General features: G+C 37.0%; 1 protein-coding gene across 17 annotated transcripts in view; it reads left to right on the top strand.

Annotated features, from left to right (window-relative positions):
• The window catches only part of MAST2 (microtubule associated serine/threonine kinase 2), a 196733-nt gene that overhangs the window by 127882 nt on the left and 54038 nt on the right, over window positions 1-14813 (top strand). For 11 of the 17 annotated variants that reach the window (XM_062581834.1, XM_062581828.1, XM_062581830.1 and 8 more), the window contains 3 exons: window positions 9563-9638; window positions 11608-11628; window positions 14310-14388. The exons of 4 other annotated variants lie outside the window; for them this stretch is intronic. In XM_062581834.1, coding sequence (XP_062437818.1) covers window positions 9563-9638; window positions 11608-11628; window positions 14310-14388 — 176 coding nt within the window. The remainder of the gene's footprint in view (window positions 1-9562; window positions 9639-11607; window positions 11629-14309; window positions 14389-14813) is intronic. 2 more of the 17 variants (XM_062581832.1, XM_062581831.1) reach the window with 1 other exon arrangement.

The following is a 14813-nucleotide window of genomic DNA, read 5'->3' as shown; positions in this document are numbered from 1 at the left end:
CTTTGTAGAACCAGGAGCATGCCTAGGTAGATTCTACCTCAGTCAGTACGAACTCCTTTGCTTCTGTTGTATGTTGTGATGATAGCAGTGACTTTGTAAAATTGATCTTAACAAAGCATTTTTGCTGATAGAGATTCGCCACATAGTTACATTGTGTTCTTTACTTTGCTCTTAAAGTTGACATATAGATTGGATTTAACAAATTCTAGAGTAGCAACACAAATATTTAACTGAAATGAGATACAGAAAGGTGCTCCTCAGAATATGAAAGAAGTATCCTTGCTTGGCAGATTGCAATAAGACACCGACGTGATCATTGCCTGGAAAACAAATGCGTAAATGTGCACAATGGAAACAGCTATATTTTCTTTTCTTCTGATATATTTTTCCGTCCTGTCTATTTCAAAAATGAAAAAATAGTTTCCTTGATGCTGTATCAAGTAACAAGCTTATATTTTATTGACTGTCTTCTAGAAGATAGGGTAACTAATCAGTAATACATCATCTTTCCTTAGCTGTAATTGTCAAATATTCATTTTCAATTTTTTTGTTCTGGTGCTGCTTATGGGATTTAAAACTATTAATTAAAAGGACGTCCTTTGTGACCTACAAGAGCAGCCAGCACAGAATAGGAAGAGAAAGCACTTATAATTGGAGTTCCCTATAGCAGTATTGTCTTTAGCAGTCTTCCCTGAGAAAAATAATTTATTCAAGAGAAAACAGTAGACAGAATTTAGACTCACAAGTTCTTTTCTTAAGAAATAACATGTATGTGATGTAAGTTTGAGAACAAGCTATGATATTTGCTTACTATTTGAACTGAATCTATCAATCTGTTCACAACTTGACAAGAAATGCTGGAGCTTCTCTCTCATGGATTGCTTCTGTCTTGAATTATTCCTCTTGGTGTCCGTTCTAAAGCTCTTCTATGAACCAGAGAAAAAGCAAGCAGGCAGAGAAACCAGGGAGGCATCCAGAAATGTCCTTTTTGAAACTACTCTAAAATCAAGTTCTCTGTGGTACTAACCTCAGAAGTTATTCCTCTGTATGTAACATAAAGGTTGGTGTATGTGATGTAGCACAGTAGACTGTCCAGCAGGAAAACCTGCTTCCTAATGATCCCTGATCTGGGAAAATACAAAAACACTTTTTTTTTTTTTTTTTTTAATATAGCTGAACTGCATCAAGATGAGATGTCAGGCAATTTGAAATGCTCAGGAATTTGTAGATGATATAATATACAAAGAGACCTAAATATTTGAAATGAAAGTATATCCAAGCAATTGTAACTCTGACATGAAATCACTTCTAACTAGGATCTTCTAATGTATGTGAAGTTTCTTAGTTCAATTTTTAAATTGTATGTAATCCTCAAATATTTTCCAAAATGACCTTGGATCTTGGTATAGAAAACTACAACTTGTTAACTTCAAGCAAAAATCCTTCTGCTTATTTAGTCACCGAAACTTGGATTGAAGTGCCCAGTTTTAGAAATACAGGTTTAAAAATTTTATTCTAAATTCTTTTTTCTTTCAAAATCAGAAAAGAAAGGATATACACATATATTTGGAACCCATCTTAAATGGTCTGAATGGAATGCAAAATTCAAACTCATTGGAGAGAAGGCAAATATTTCTGTATATCTTTTGTTAATAAAAGACTGATAATTAGGTATTAGTATGGACTATAGTAAGATGTTTAGTGCTGCAAATATTTTAGTTCCCAAAGACTCTACTTACTCTACAGAATAACTTAACATCCACTTCATATTTTTGAATGCTGCATACACCTATTGCTGTCAAAGTCCTAGATGCTTATTTTATTGCTTTTCATTATTATAATACTAGGTGTGTTATACTCAGCATTAGTAGAAGGAGAAACACTACTTCTGCATTACAGCACTGTGACATGTGCTGAAGGACTTTTTAAATTTTATAAGCTTATTTATGAACTAAATTAATATCAGTAAGATTGCTTTGTTCTGACTAATTTCTACAGTTTTGTTTAAAAAAACCCCACCACTCCTGTGTTATTCAAATAATAAAAGGTAAAAGAAAATGCCAACCATTATATCTGAATCAAATTCCCATTATTGCTTAAACTGAAATGCAACACATTTGTATTTCAGGGTTAAGTTTTTCCTACTTATATAGACATGCAGAGTAGTAACTTTTACTTGGCACGACCAGTTTTAAGAGTTTCTAACCCCCTTCACAAAACTGTGCCACATTAGTCTTAGTTTTATGGCAGGCAGTTGTACAGCTATGCATGTGCTAACCAGTAACTATTCACCTCACTGTAATTGTTGGCAGATGTCTATGATTTTATTCTGAGATTGTTCAAAATGATGTATCAAAATCAGGCACTTGAAAATTGTCTTAATTTTTGTGTTTCTCCCCAAATTGGATGTCTTAAGTGAGTTCAGATTACACCTGGTGGATTTCAAAATAAATGGTCCATGCAAATGAAGAACCAGAGTGAGTTTCTCAGCTAATCTTGCATAACTAAACATGCCAATTAAACTTATTCTCTAATGTAATTTGTGCTTGCAGGAGAATATAGTAGGAGTCCATTGAAGAGTGGATGTTACTAGCTTTCAGTCTTTGTAAAGGTGTTTTTGTATTCTTATCAATCAAAATTTTATTATTTATTTTTGAGTTTACTATTGATCTTAAATTTAGTTTTACATTACCATATGTGCATGCTTTCCCACTATATGGCCAGTTTAATTTTGTAGAAGACAGGATTTGTCTTATAAAAATAGTTTCCTATGAGGCTGCAGCGTTAAGTTTTCCTTCTTAATGCTAATATCTGTGTTTTGCTCTTTTGTAATCCCTTAAAAATGGGTAGTTGTTCTGGTGCAACTCTCATTATACTTGCTGAACTTTGAAACATCTCATTTATCTGAAAATGAGTTCTGTATCTGTCAATATGTAGCTTAAATTACTTGATTTGAGTCTTCCTCAGTGTTGAGTTCTGAACTTCCTGTGTGGAAGAGATGTATAGAAACGTTTTTTTTTCAATCTGAAAATTAGAGAAGGTATGCACAGTACAGCTGTTACAGAAAGCAATCTCACAGCATTAAGTGAATTACTAAATTACTGTTAGGTTTTTTTTTTAATCAAAAGCTTCAAAACAGTGGCAGAAGCAACATCATCTTTGTAATTCATTAGGAAAGATATCGATTCTTACAGCTGGATGATTGAAGTTCAAGCTATTTTGAAATTTATTTTCCACAGCTGTTATGTAGCCAAATTGCACCTTGTCTTCCAGTGAGGACATTTGTCACCACCGGTGGGTTTGGCCTGCTCCCAGCTGTGATACCATGTGGAGCGAGCAGCTCCTGAATTAACGTATTGTGCTCTTTCACTGCAAGTTCAATTCCTCCTTCTGGCAAAAATGGCTTTTATTATGAAGGCTTTTATTTATGTATTTTTTTCCTTTTCCAGTGGAAAAGCTCAGTGCTATGCAGAAGGGCACGATTCTCCTGTTTCCTGGCCCAAACCTCCTTCCCTGGAGGGTGTTGGCTCTGTGGGGCATGACATGGCCATGAACCTCTGCAGTGGTCGGACCCTGTTGTGAGGATGGGGTAGAAAGTGGGCAGGGTGGACAGAGGGTGCCACATACTTCTGTAGATCCTGCCCTGGTTATTGAAGCTGATAGTTCATTATTCATTTCACATGTGTGATACTTGGGTGGTGTGATTGGACCGTGGCATTCATTATATTGGCGATAGGTGGTACCTAGTGTGCTTAATCTTTTTTTTATATATACATATATATATATATATGTATATGTATATATATATGTATATAAGATTTTATGTGCTGGAGGGCAGGTAATTCTGTAGCATATGTTCAGATTTTTGGCTATTTGTGTCAGCATTCAGCAAATAGTATATCTTATGCAGAAGATCGTGGAAAAAAAATACCTCATAAGAATTTTAGTTTTCTGTCTGATTCTTCTCACGGTGATACTACAAATGGTTCAGTATTTTTCTGCTGACACCATCTCCTGCAGTGAACTGTTTATAGCAGAAACTTAACTTCCTTGTTTAAATGTCAAATACATAATTTGCATTTGGGTTTGTAAGTAACTAGAGATAGCATATAAGAGGTGAAGAAAAAGAGGATACAGTAAGGGCATTATAAGCCTATGCCAAGACTGGGAGAGGAATTTGAGCCCTCCAGCTGCAACATGAAAACTGTGCTTACCGAAGGTAGGAAGGTATAAAACCTAATAAAAGGCCTGAAATTTCAATAAGAAGCTGTCATTAGACGCCTTGACAGTCCATTTGCTGGAATGAAATGGACCTTGTAACTACTTTTTTCACTATAGTAGTAAAATTGAATTATCTGTTCAGTTAGTTGTTCAGTATTAACATACCATTCCCAATACAGAGATGATTGTATTGATCTGTGTTCATTCTGCATAGGAAGGGCGCTACTGTCAGGTAACGTATCATTGGCCAACAGCTGCTTTATAATTAATGGCCTCTGGACATACTTCACTACTTATGGTCCGTGTAAATGAGAGGTATCTTTACACCTGTTTCTGAAAAATGAGCTGCTCTTCATTTGCTCATATTTACTGAGAAGTGCTGTATGTGCTGACACTGGCTGCAGAGTATTTGACACAGGCTAACTTTTCGCCTAGTGTTAAATTGCTGATGTGTCAGTACTACAAGACTTCTTTAAACTGATATTCTTATTAAGCATATTTATTTCAATAAGTAAAATCATATCTTTAAATGCAATGAAATGCTGGTGCCTGTATTGGTACAAAGACGATGCAAAACTGGCAGAGAAGTACTGAGGCGTATTTGGATAGTATCAAGGGGAAGAGGAGAATTCTCGGAGCTTGAAAAACAATTGGGAAAGTCACAGTAAGAAATCAGACTTTGTAAAGATACAGTCTAGCAGAAGAGGGCAGGATATGGAGCAGAGAAGGTGATAGTTTTGGGTAGTAGAAGTTGAAAGAACAAGAGTTTCAGGCAGATGGAATGATAGCTACTGGAAGATTTGGATATCTGCAATACTGTATGTTTTTTCTTGCAGAAGAATAAAATAAAAGCTGAGTTACTGTGTTTTTCCCAAACATTTAGAAACATAATTGTAAACAATTCTGCTTTTTAAAGCATATAAAAATACATTTTAAAATATCCTCACACTTCCTCCCTCAAAATCTGTAGGTATACTAAGTCTTCTAACCATAGTGAAGACCACTCCAGCCACATTAAAAAAAAAAAAAAAAAAAAAAAAAAAAAAAAAAAGAAGAAAACTAGTAGTAGCCCTTTATTTAAGAATAGTATTCTGCTAGCAGGTAAATATTTTTCGTAGGAATTGGTAATATTCTCTATACTGTGAGTTTTGAAATCCTTTGGAATTGAATTTCTTTTCATTTTTTCATAGAGGCTTAATATGGTGCATACCTGGAATGAAAATTGAGGTGAGAAGTATCTGAGAAACATTCTCAGCAAGGGCAGATGGTTGTTGAAGATATACACAGCCTACCTGTGCTAACTGTGTGATTCTTTCTTTTACTGCATTAGGTTGTTAAAGGTTACCCAGTGATGGCTTAAAACATACTCAGCAAATTTGAAGACGTATTTGGATTTTATTTGTAATTTTAAAAGCATTTATGTTTGTTTAAAGAAAAACAGTGTTGAAGACTTCTTTTAATCTCTCGAAAGGAATTTTTCACCTAAAATTTCATTCTTTACATTCAGAGGATTTGCATCAATAGCTAGGATAATGGTAAAGTTGAAAAAAATCTAGGCAGTCCTTTGAAAGATTAGAAAGTGTGGTGTTGTAAAGCCATTTGTATTTACATCACTGTCGTTTATAGTAAATATACAAAATTGGCTGTAGATTTTGCTCTAAGCATTGAGTTCTAGCTGGTTCTTTGTCTCAGGTGTGACTCACAGGTCCTCCTCATCATTAATGGTCTTCAAACTTGACAGGGCATTGGTTGTCACGGGTAGCGAGGGAGCTGTCTTTTCCAGCGGAGTTTCCGGTCATGGGAGTTTTTATTTGAATTTAGAGAACTTATCCTGCTCTTGTCCCAGAGCTGCCCTCTGTCTTCAGACATGCATCTTCTGCTAACCTAAAGCACTCAGTTTTGATTTGAGTGGCTGCAAAAGGTGATGTGGGTCACCAGCACCCTGAAAAGGACTCTATTCTTAACCTGGGATGCTGGGCAAAATATTTTGGGAGGCACAGACATAGAGCTTTCAACCCTTCTGGAGTTTAATAAAAGAAAAAGTGCTTTATTTATTTTTACAAATCTCAAAAGCAGGTTTTACAAAAATGTTCTAGTCTTAGCTTTTGAACTCACTGACCTCTCTGATAACTGTCATGTTTGTAGAGGGTAGCTACTTTCACCTATATATTGCCACAGGGTACACGTCTTGTGTTTTGAGGGTAGTGGATGTAAAACTGCACTGACCTCTCTGATAACTGTCATGTTTGTAGAGGGTAGCTACTTTCACCTATATATTGCCACAGGGTCCACGTCTTGTGTTTTGAGGGTAGTGGATGTAAAACTACATCCTTCTTCCTTTGTCCGGGAAATGTAAAGGTTCACGCCTGAATCATTAATGTTCTTGTTAAGTGTGTTGATTTACCTAATGGGTAATCGTTCTGTGTAACAGCCTCTCTTGAGACCGAGTCGTTTCAGGTTCAGTAGTAGCCAACTATAACCCTTGAGCAACGGGAGAATTTACCTTTGCTAATGCAGTAAATAGGCTTTCGATCATCCTTGGCGAATGAGACCATCACACTAAGGCTTCTCATATTAAAATTCTTTCAACTATAGCGGATGCAGCAGTATTGGGAAATTTTAGGGAAAGTACTAATTCCCCTTCTCCCTGTTGTTGTTTTAAAAGCTTCATCCAGGCTTGAATTGAGTAGAAAAACTAATTGCTTTTCATTTTAAAACTAGAAACAACTCACAGGGGATCTAATTAAAATTCCAGTGTCTGGGAGGAAATATGCCATATAAATCTGAAAAAGATACTGCTTAAATATTAGTAGTATCTTTGTACCGGATTGTACAGGCTCAGAAGAGTTAGGACACCCACATAGTTGATTTCAAAATTTTAAAACCATCATTACCGAAATTACCCCAAATTATTCTGAAGTCTTATTTTGATCGTAATCTGGAAAGTTTACAAAAGATTGATTAAAAATAAAAAAGGCAATGACAATTTGTTGCATGTTCGTGACAGTGTTGGGCAGTGGGCTTTTTATTCAGAAAGGTCACTTTGACACAGCTGGGTTCATCGCCAGTGAAGCCTGAGAAATGGGAATGCAGAGACCAAGGTTCCTTCCAAAACTGGTTGACTTCCTTGCGTTGTTGTCTAAATCTGCGGTAGCACTTAAAGGCCTCACTACTGCATTTCCTTCGGACCTAAAAATGTTCCTTCAGCTTTCTGCCCTGCTATCAAGCAAATGGTGGCAACCCAAAGCTAGCTGTGTGCTGCTACCAGCACGTACATTGTTCGTGCACTTCCAGCTATCGTGACTTTCTGCCATCTTCTTTGCAAGTTTGCAGTGCCGTCTAGACTGTCAAGCCACTCAATTAGTTTCTTAGTTCAAAAGTAGTATTAAGTGTGCATTTTTCCACTGTGCCCACGGGAATTAAAATGCATGCAAGCTTAATAGATACAACGCAGCAAAAATCACCTTGCTATTGATTTTTTGACACCTCTCCTGTGCCCTGAAAGCCCTCCACCCAGACATACTGGAAATCTAATGAGTTAGATGGTATTGGGTTTAGGCTGAAGATTTGCATTGTGTCATGTTACACCCTGAACTTGTTAATTTTTAATGCATTATGACACACACTCAAAAGAAAACCAACCCAAAGGAGACCAAACCTGTTGCTCAAACCCTTTGTTTCTAATCCAGTTTGCTCTTGGTGAAGCAGATTGTGGAGGGGCCTGGATTTCACTTGCCTCTCAGGTTCTCTCATCACCCCAAGAAAAGTATTAGCTCAGCCTGGGGCTGCTGTAATCTCCACCAGCTGGTATTCCCATCCCCCTGTAGACTTACAGGCCAGATGGAGTTTGCTGGCTGCTGTGGTGCTGCGGCCGTCCTCGTCCCGAAGGCGCCCGCTCCTTGCCCTCTCCCCTGTCCTACCTGCACGGCCTTGTAGGGCTGCGTGCTCCTTGTGTGTAAAAAGAGCAGAGATGTTACAAGAGGTTTTATGGGAACTACTGGGACAGCTGAAATGTGAGTGGGAGCTGCCCTCAGCTGCATGCTATGCTTATATTCAGTTTCCGCTTTGTATGATAATCAAGATATGTGATTAATTCGTGTTGAAATCAATGCAGTGTAAGCATAGGCTTGCAAACGTTGCTGGATGGCAATGTAATGCGCAGCCAGTGCTGACTTTGTTGCAGAAAGCTGGGCACCTGGGGCTCCTCGTGAAATGGAGACGAGTCCTCGGCGAGTAACTCATCACTGAGGAACTTCCACTTCTGATGAATCTTGGTTTGTTCAACATGACTTTCAAAATAAATTCTTTTTAAATGGGATCTAAATTTGAAGACTTTTCTGATGACCACAGATATAAGAGCCTTGCAGTACATTGCTTCTCCAGTATATCTTTATTGTCCTGCTTATTTTAATGTTATTTTACTGTATGTGCTCAAAGAAATTGCTGTTGGCATGTGTTTCCTACATATAGTTTATTTTGTGCTTGTTTTAAGGATCTGAAAGAGAAAACCACTTAAGAATATGCCCGCTAGTAAGAGCACACTCAGTGACATGAAGCTTCTAATTCATCTTACATATTTCAAAGGTTCCTGCTGTTAGTCTCTAAATGATTCTGGCTTCAGAAGGGCTTTCTATGGAATGATTGCTTTCTGCTTTGAAATAAAATGCATTGTAATATACTGCTTACCAACCATATGCGTGCACATGACAAACCCTGGAGAGAAGATTCCTGTGCTGAGTGAGAATAAAGTGACGTTTTTTCTTCATTTTATGAATTTCACTGGGATGTTTGTTTTCATTGTGGAAGTATTATTTCAGAATATTGGGGGTTAGAGTCAATGCTAATGCCTCATGGTGTGATAGTCTTAGATCTACGTGTAGTCCTTATGTTATCATGAGCAGTTCCTTTGGTACGTCCTTTTTTCCACCAGTGAATTCTGATTCAGCATTAATAAACATTGTGCAAGACATATAGAGATACTTTCTTACTCCTTATTATTCCTGAAAATGTCATCAGTGTCATTTCTAATACAGATTTTTCATTGAGAAGTTGTATATAGGAATTACTGAAAAATATTAGGAGACTAGATTGTGTATATGTGGTGCATTCCATCTTAAATTATTTTAAAAGGAGGGAAAATACTGGTGCTTTCATATCTGTTGAAACATTTCTGTAGCAAACTAATGCTCAAATGATCAGATGCTGTATATTGTTAAGTATTTGTGACTACAAATTGTGACAAAATTTTTAATCACAAAAAAAAGTATTTCTGCTCAGGGAAAAGCTACTTGTCAGTGTGTTGCAAAAGCGAATGAAATGTTTTCTTTACTTTCTCAAACAGGTAGCAGCCCTTTGGACAGTCCCAGGAACTTCTCTCCAAATGCACCTGCTCATTTTTCCTTTGTTCCTGCCCGAAGGTAAGCTAGTATCGATTCTCCCTGGGTCGGCAAGCCCATAGCTCATGTGTTTCTATTCATAAGTTCGCTACTGATCAGAAGTTTTGTGATTCTGTTTCGTCATGGGCCTAATCTTTAGGTTTAGAGCTGAGAATTTGCTTAGTTATTCCTGTAACATCCCTTCCTTCGGGTTACTTTCTCTGATGTTTCCAGTTTTATTATATTTATTTTAGTTTAGGTCTTGGCAACACCTAGTGTATAGTAGGTGCTTTTCAGACAAAGAGGAAGGTCGAGGAAATAAATTAATGCCGTCAGTCTAGGGAAGCCCCTCCTGGAAGGACGACATTTGGCATGAAGAACGGCTGTGATTGCCACAGAGATGTAGTTATGCTAGTCCTGCCATCAGACTCAAGTGTGGGCAAGGTGGTTTTGATTTGCTACAGTCTCCCTGGCTGAAAGGAACTGTTTGGGTTAAAACAATTGGAGAACGTGGTCATTCAGAGAAGAGGGAAGTTTTCTGAAGAAGAAAGATTTAGCTTGAGAACTAGTTAGAAAACAGACCGGGCTCAAAACTGCCAAGTAGAAAGGTTTAGGGTTTGGAAACAGGCAGGTTCATGAAATGGAGAGAGAAGCTGATGGTATACGGTGCATCTGAATGGCAGGTAAACCCTGGAGTGTTTCTCCGGTTGGGTGCTTTGCTAGAAAACCTGGTCTCTTTGAATGCTGTCTGAAGCAGGCTTTGATCTTTTTTTCTTACGGAAGAACAAACTTTGTAATATCATGTGAAATGTGACAGACTGGATATGTACGTTCCTGTTGCCTCAGAGAGGAAAAAAAAGAGTTAATTTCTTACCTGCTGGCAAAAAAATTCAAGTGAACTTGCTGTATTTTTAATGAGGTATCTGAGCCTCCTCTGGGTGTACTTGAGATATCCTACTCAAATCAACTGAATTTGAACCAAATTTCACAGCATTTTGAGCTCTGGACCCTGGAATGCAGAGGGAAATTTGTCCCTGGAACCCTTGTCAAAACTTGCATCATTTGTTGGCTGCTTCAGTTTTTTTACTCTATTCCTTTATAAATTCTCATGGAGAAAGTAAATGCTGTAATAATAAAACTCTGAAGCATGCCTTTTTATACTTATTCACTTACCTAATTTTTAAAGAAATTGATGTATAGAAGGTTAAATCTGCCCTATTAAATACTGTAGTTCATTTTACATCATTTGTGTTGCTCTGTGTACATTTTTTGTCTCTGAAATAAATATTTAAACATAGAAATAAGTTTCTGAAAAACTATTTTCTACTTGCATTACACCATGAAGATTACTGTTCATGGCAATGCCAGTAGTACCAATACATATTTATTCTGATACAACTATTTGATAATCTAATAACTTCTGTGTGATAGTGTTAAGTAATTGAAAATATTGTGCTTTGTTATCCCAGGGAAATGGAGATTGCACTGTACCCTTTTGGTCTGTGTTGTATTGGTCTTAGAGATGGTTTTACCTGATTTATTCCTCTTGCCAGCATGGAAGTGATTTGTTGCTGTTTTTCTGCCTTTTACATTTGATGTAATTTCGGCAGTTATTATCCTGTTTGAACATCATTTGTGACTCCCATTTGTTCAATGCAGCCCTGTGATGAGCTGATTCTTAGGACAGAATGGGAAACACATTTGGAAAACGTATTTTACATTAAATCTGATTTCACTACAAACTGTTGCAAGACTACTCTTAGTCTGTATTGTGATTAATCATAAATCTCTTGCTAGATACACTTTCAGTGATCATTTCGTATCTACAAAGTTAATGTGTTTAGAAATCTCTTGTCTGAATAAGGAAATGCATGATTAATTCTGTCCATATGCAATAAAATGTGATCTTAGTGGGATACCAGTAACAAAAAATAGATTTTTTTCCAGCAATCTCATGTACTTCTCTTATTTTCCCCTCCCTCATTATCGTTGTACAATTTCTTCCATACAGCCACGGACACAGAGCAGACAGGTAATGTGCGTCGTGTTGCTGTTGTGTATGTGTGTGTCTGAACTATGCTTTTGCACGGTTGCACACTAGCCTGTGTCCCTAACAAGTTCATGCTATAATAACCCCATTTAGGCATTGAGCTTTAGGCATTGAGCTTTTATTCTTTGGTGATCAAAATGAGAACTCCTTGCATTTTGTTTTAAAATGAGTAACGGGCAGTGCTCTGCAGAAGATGCTGTGTTCTTGTAGCGCCTTGTTGTTTTGAAGTCGGTCTAGTGTTCGTTGAATAGTATTATATTCACCTTAAAAATACTTCCTTAATAACTTACTAAAATGTCATTTAATGCAAAATTAAATATTCTGCCATGCTTTTGTTGTGCTAGTAGAGGTTACTTTAAAATAAATGACCTAAAAATGTATTTCAAAGCATCTTTTCTTAAAGCAATATTGCATAGGATTGCTCTAAAAATACGTTGTTATTAACCAAACCCTGAAATAATTTTGAACTGTTTTGCGTAAAGGAAAGAAGAATTTTCTTTTGAAGTCTTTGATTTGAAAGATTTCTACTCTTGCCCCACTTCTCTCTGCTAGATATTCATAGAGCTAGTATTCATTGCTTTTACTGCTTAGCACATTGCTTGCCCAGATTGCATCAGTGGAAAATAGCCTAAGCATGAAGAAGTATCCTGTAATTTTCTATGTGAGAGGGATCTTTTTTAACATCATCACAATTGAAGTAAAGAAGTAATTTCAATACACAGTTTAGGCTGTACAGTAAAAAGGGTTAGGCTTTCCTTTTGCAAAAAAAAAAAAAAAAAAAAAAGTAGTTTGTGCATTCCCATCTATTGATTTGCAAGATAGGAACATGTTACCATGCTGTGGAACTGAAGTTCTGGTATTGGTACCAGAACTGGTACAAGGTACCAGTATTTTATCCAGAGAGTGAGTAAGGGTCTCTGTTGTTGATGTTTGGTATTCACTCACGGACCACATGATGCAGTGACTTTGTAATGTTGACATTTATTGTTTTTAGGGGCTTAGAAGAGGAGTTTCGTGTTTTGGGGATTTTTTTGAGATCACTCTTTTATATGTGTTTGTCTTACCAAAGAAAATACCACCTGTGGCTAAATGGGGTTTAACTATAAAGTATACATGCAATAGAAATGTACTTCACAGCTTGAATTTTCTTTATGAATGTAGCATGAGCCTCTTGAAAAACTCTCTTGGTAAAATACTCTTCCAGTAATATAAAGTAGTGAATTTGCTTCCCTCTTGCTCTAAAATAGATAGCAAAGAGGAGGACTGTGTGTCAGCACCTGACAATAAAAGGAACTAGAGCTGGAAAAAACGCAAGCACATGCTTAAGTCTGAATGTGCACTGAACTTTCTCCTAAAGATGAGGCTTTAGGTATATGGATAGTAGGATGAGAAATATTATTGTGAAGATGAGTTGTGTGCGTTGTAAGCACTAAACACTATTTTAGACCTGTACCAATAGCTATCAAACATCTTATTTTGTAATGCAATTACATAAATGTACTGTACTTTTTATGTGCACCAAAAAGCCCAGGTCTTTGCAAAGTAACTTTCAAGTTCTAACTCTTCGTATTCAACCTCACTGTATGACCAGTTACTGATGATTTTCCTTAATGAGACAAACAACCAGATGGAAACTGATGTGAGGAAAAGACTTCATTTAATATCCATCCCAGCATGGAACAGGATACATTTGTCTGTGATTGGGAACAAAATGCATATGTGACTGAAATGAAATCAGAGGCAGAAAAAGCACTGTCAGATTGTGCTGAATTAGTTCAATTTTCTTCCTCCCTGAGATGGGTTTTTTTGGGGGGGAGGATAGGGGAGGAGGGAGAAGAGGCTTGCATGGAGGGAAATATTGATTCTCCTCAAAGCAGTTGTATAGTTCATATGTTTTGACTTTGGTAAAACCAGACCTTTTCTGCAATATCTCCTGCATGTTTTGGCTATTTTCCCTGAGGTCATGTTTTGTTCTGTGTCTTTTTGACATGCTCATTATCTCCAGGAAAGAAAAACGTTTTCCTTGGCTAATAAAGGCAAATAACTACTAATATTATACTGAATGGAGGGGAAGGAGACCTTAGGTGGTATTTCTGTCTCCTCTGTTTTTCAAGTGGACATGTAGGCTCTGTTCAGATCTGCCTAGTAGTTTGAGTTCCCCAACTGTGTCAGTTGATGCTGGGGGCAGAACGCGTTCAGACTAGGTAAACAAATGAGTTGTCTTTTAGTTGCTTCTTGATCTGATAGGATTTTTTTTCCCCTTCAATTTTAAACATTATTTCAAAGTTAAGGAACTATACAAGTAATGATCCTAGGGATGACTGTTTGAAAGAAGTCTAAAATAAACTGATTGCATTTGTCCGTTCTTGCATCTTCAATTTTTTTGTGCAACTGGTTATGTTTACAAAGCACTTACTTGATGCAGGAATCTGAGGTCCATTTGCTTTGATATTTTTCAGGTCACTTCATTTTGCTCTTAAAAACTTACCTCACCTGCTCTTTCACAAAAGTCGGTGTAAATAGGATGACTGCTTTACCTGAATATCTTGAGACACCTAATCAAAATATGAGCTTAAAAGATACTGGGGAAAAATTGCTCGCTTTGCCCAAATATTAACCACGTTATAGCCATCGTGGTAATTTCCCCTGCTTTTTTTCCCCAGAACGGATGGGCGTCGCTGGTCCTTGGCTTCTCTCCCTTCATCCGGATATGGAACAAACACTCCCAGTTCAACTGTTTCAGTAAGTGGCACAGAATTTTCCAAACAATTCAGTTTGTACAAACACACCCTAACAAATCAGCTTCTGAGTCTTTACTAAAATATCTGATCTTTCTCCATTGTTTTGCTAACATTTTTTAAAATACTAATTATTTTAAAAATTATTTTAATTATTGGTTGTGCTGCTTTTTCCTCCATTTCCCAGCTCCTACCATCTTGCACTTTGCCTTTAGCATTGGTGAAATTCCAGTGCAGCACATGGCTCAACCGCTCAGTTGAGAGGCACGATGTGCGAGAAGTAACAGGACTCTCAGAGGCTGAGTGCATAACTGCTAGCAAGCTCTCAGATTTTTTTTTTTTTTTTTTTTTTTTTTTTTTTTTAATAATTGGGCAATGGCATCCTCGTTTGCTTTCAAGTTAAGTGTTAAGACCTCTTCTAGCAGGAAG

Source organism: Rhea pennata, chromosome 8 (assembly GCF_028389875.1).
Source record: "Rhea pennata isolate bPtePen1 chromosome 8, bPtePen1.pri, whole genome shotgun sequence".
Lineage (NCBI taxonomy): Eukaryota > Metazoa > Chordata > Aves > Rheiformes > Rheidae > Rhea > Rhea pennata.
The sequence above is the reverse complement of the archived record's forward strand: the minus strand, read 5'-3'. Positions and strand labels throughout refer to the sequence as shown.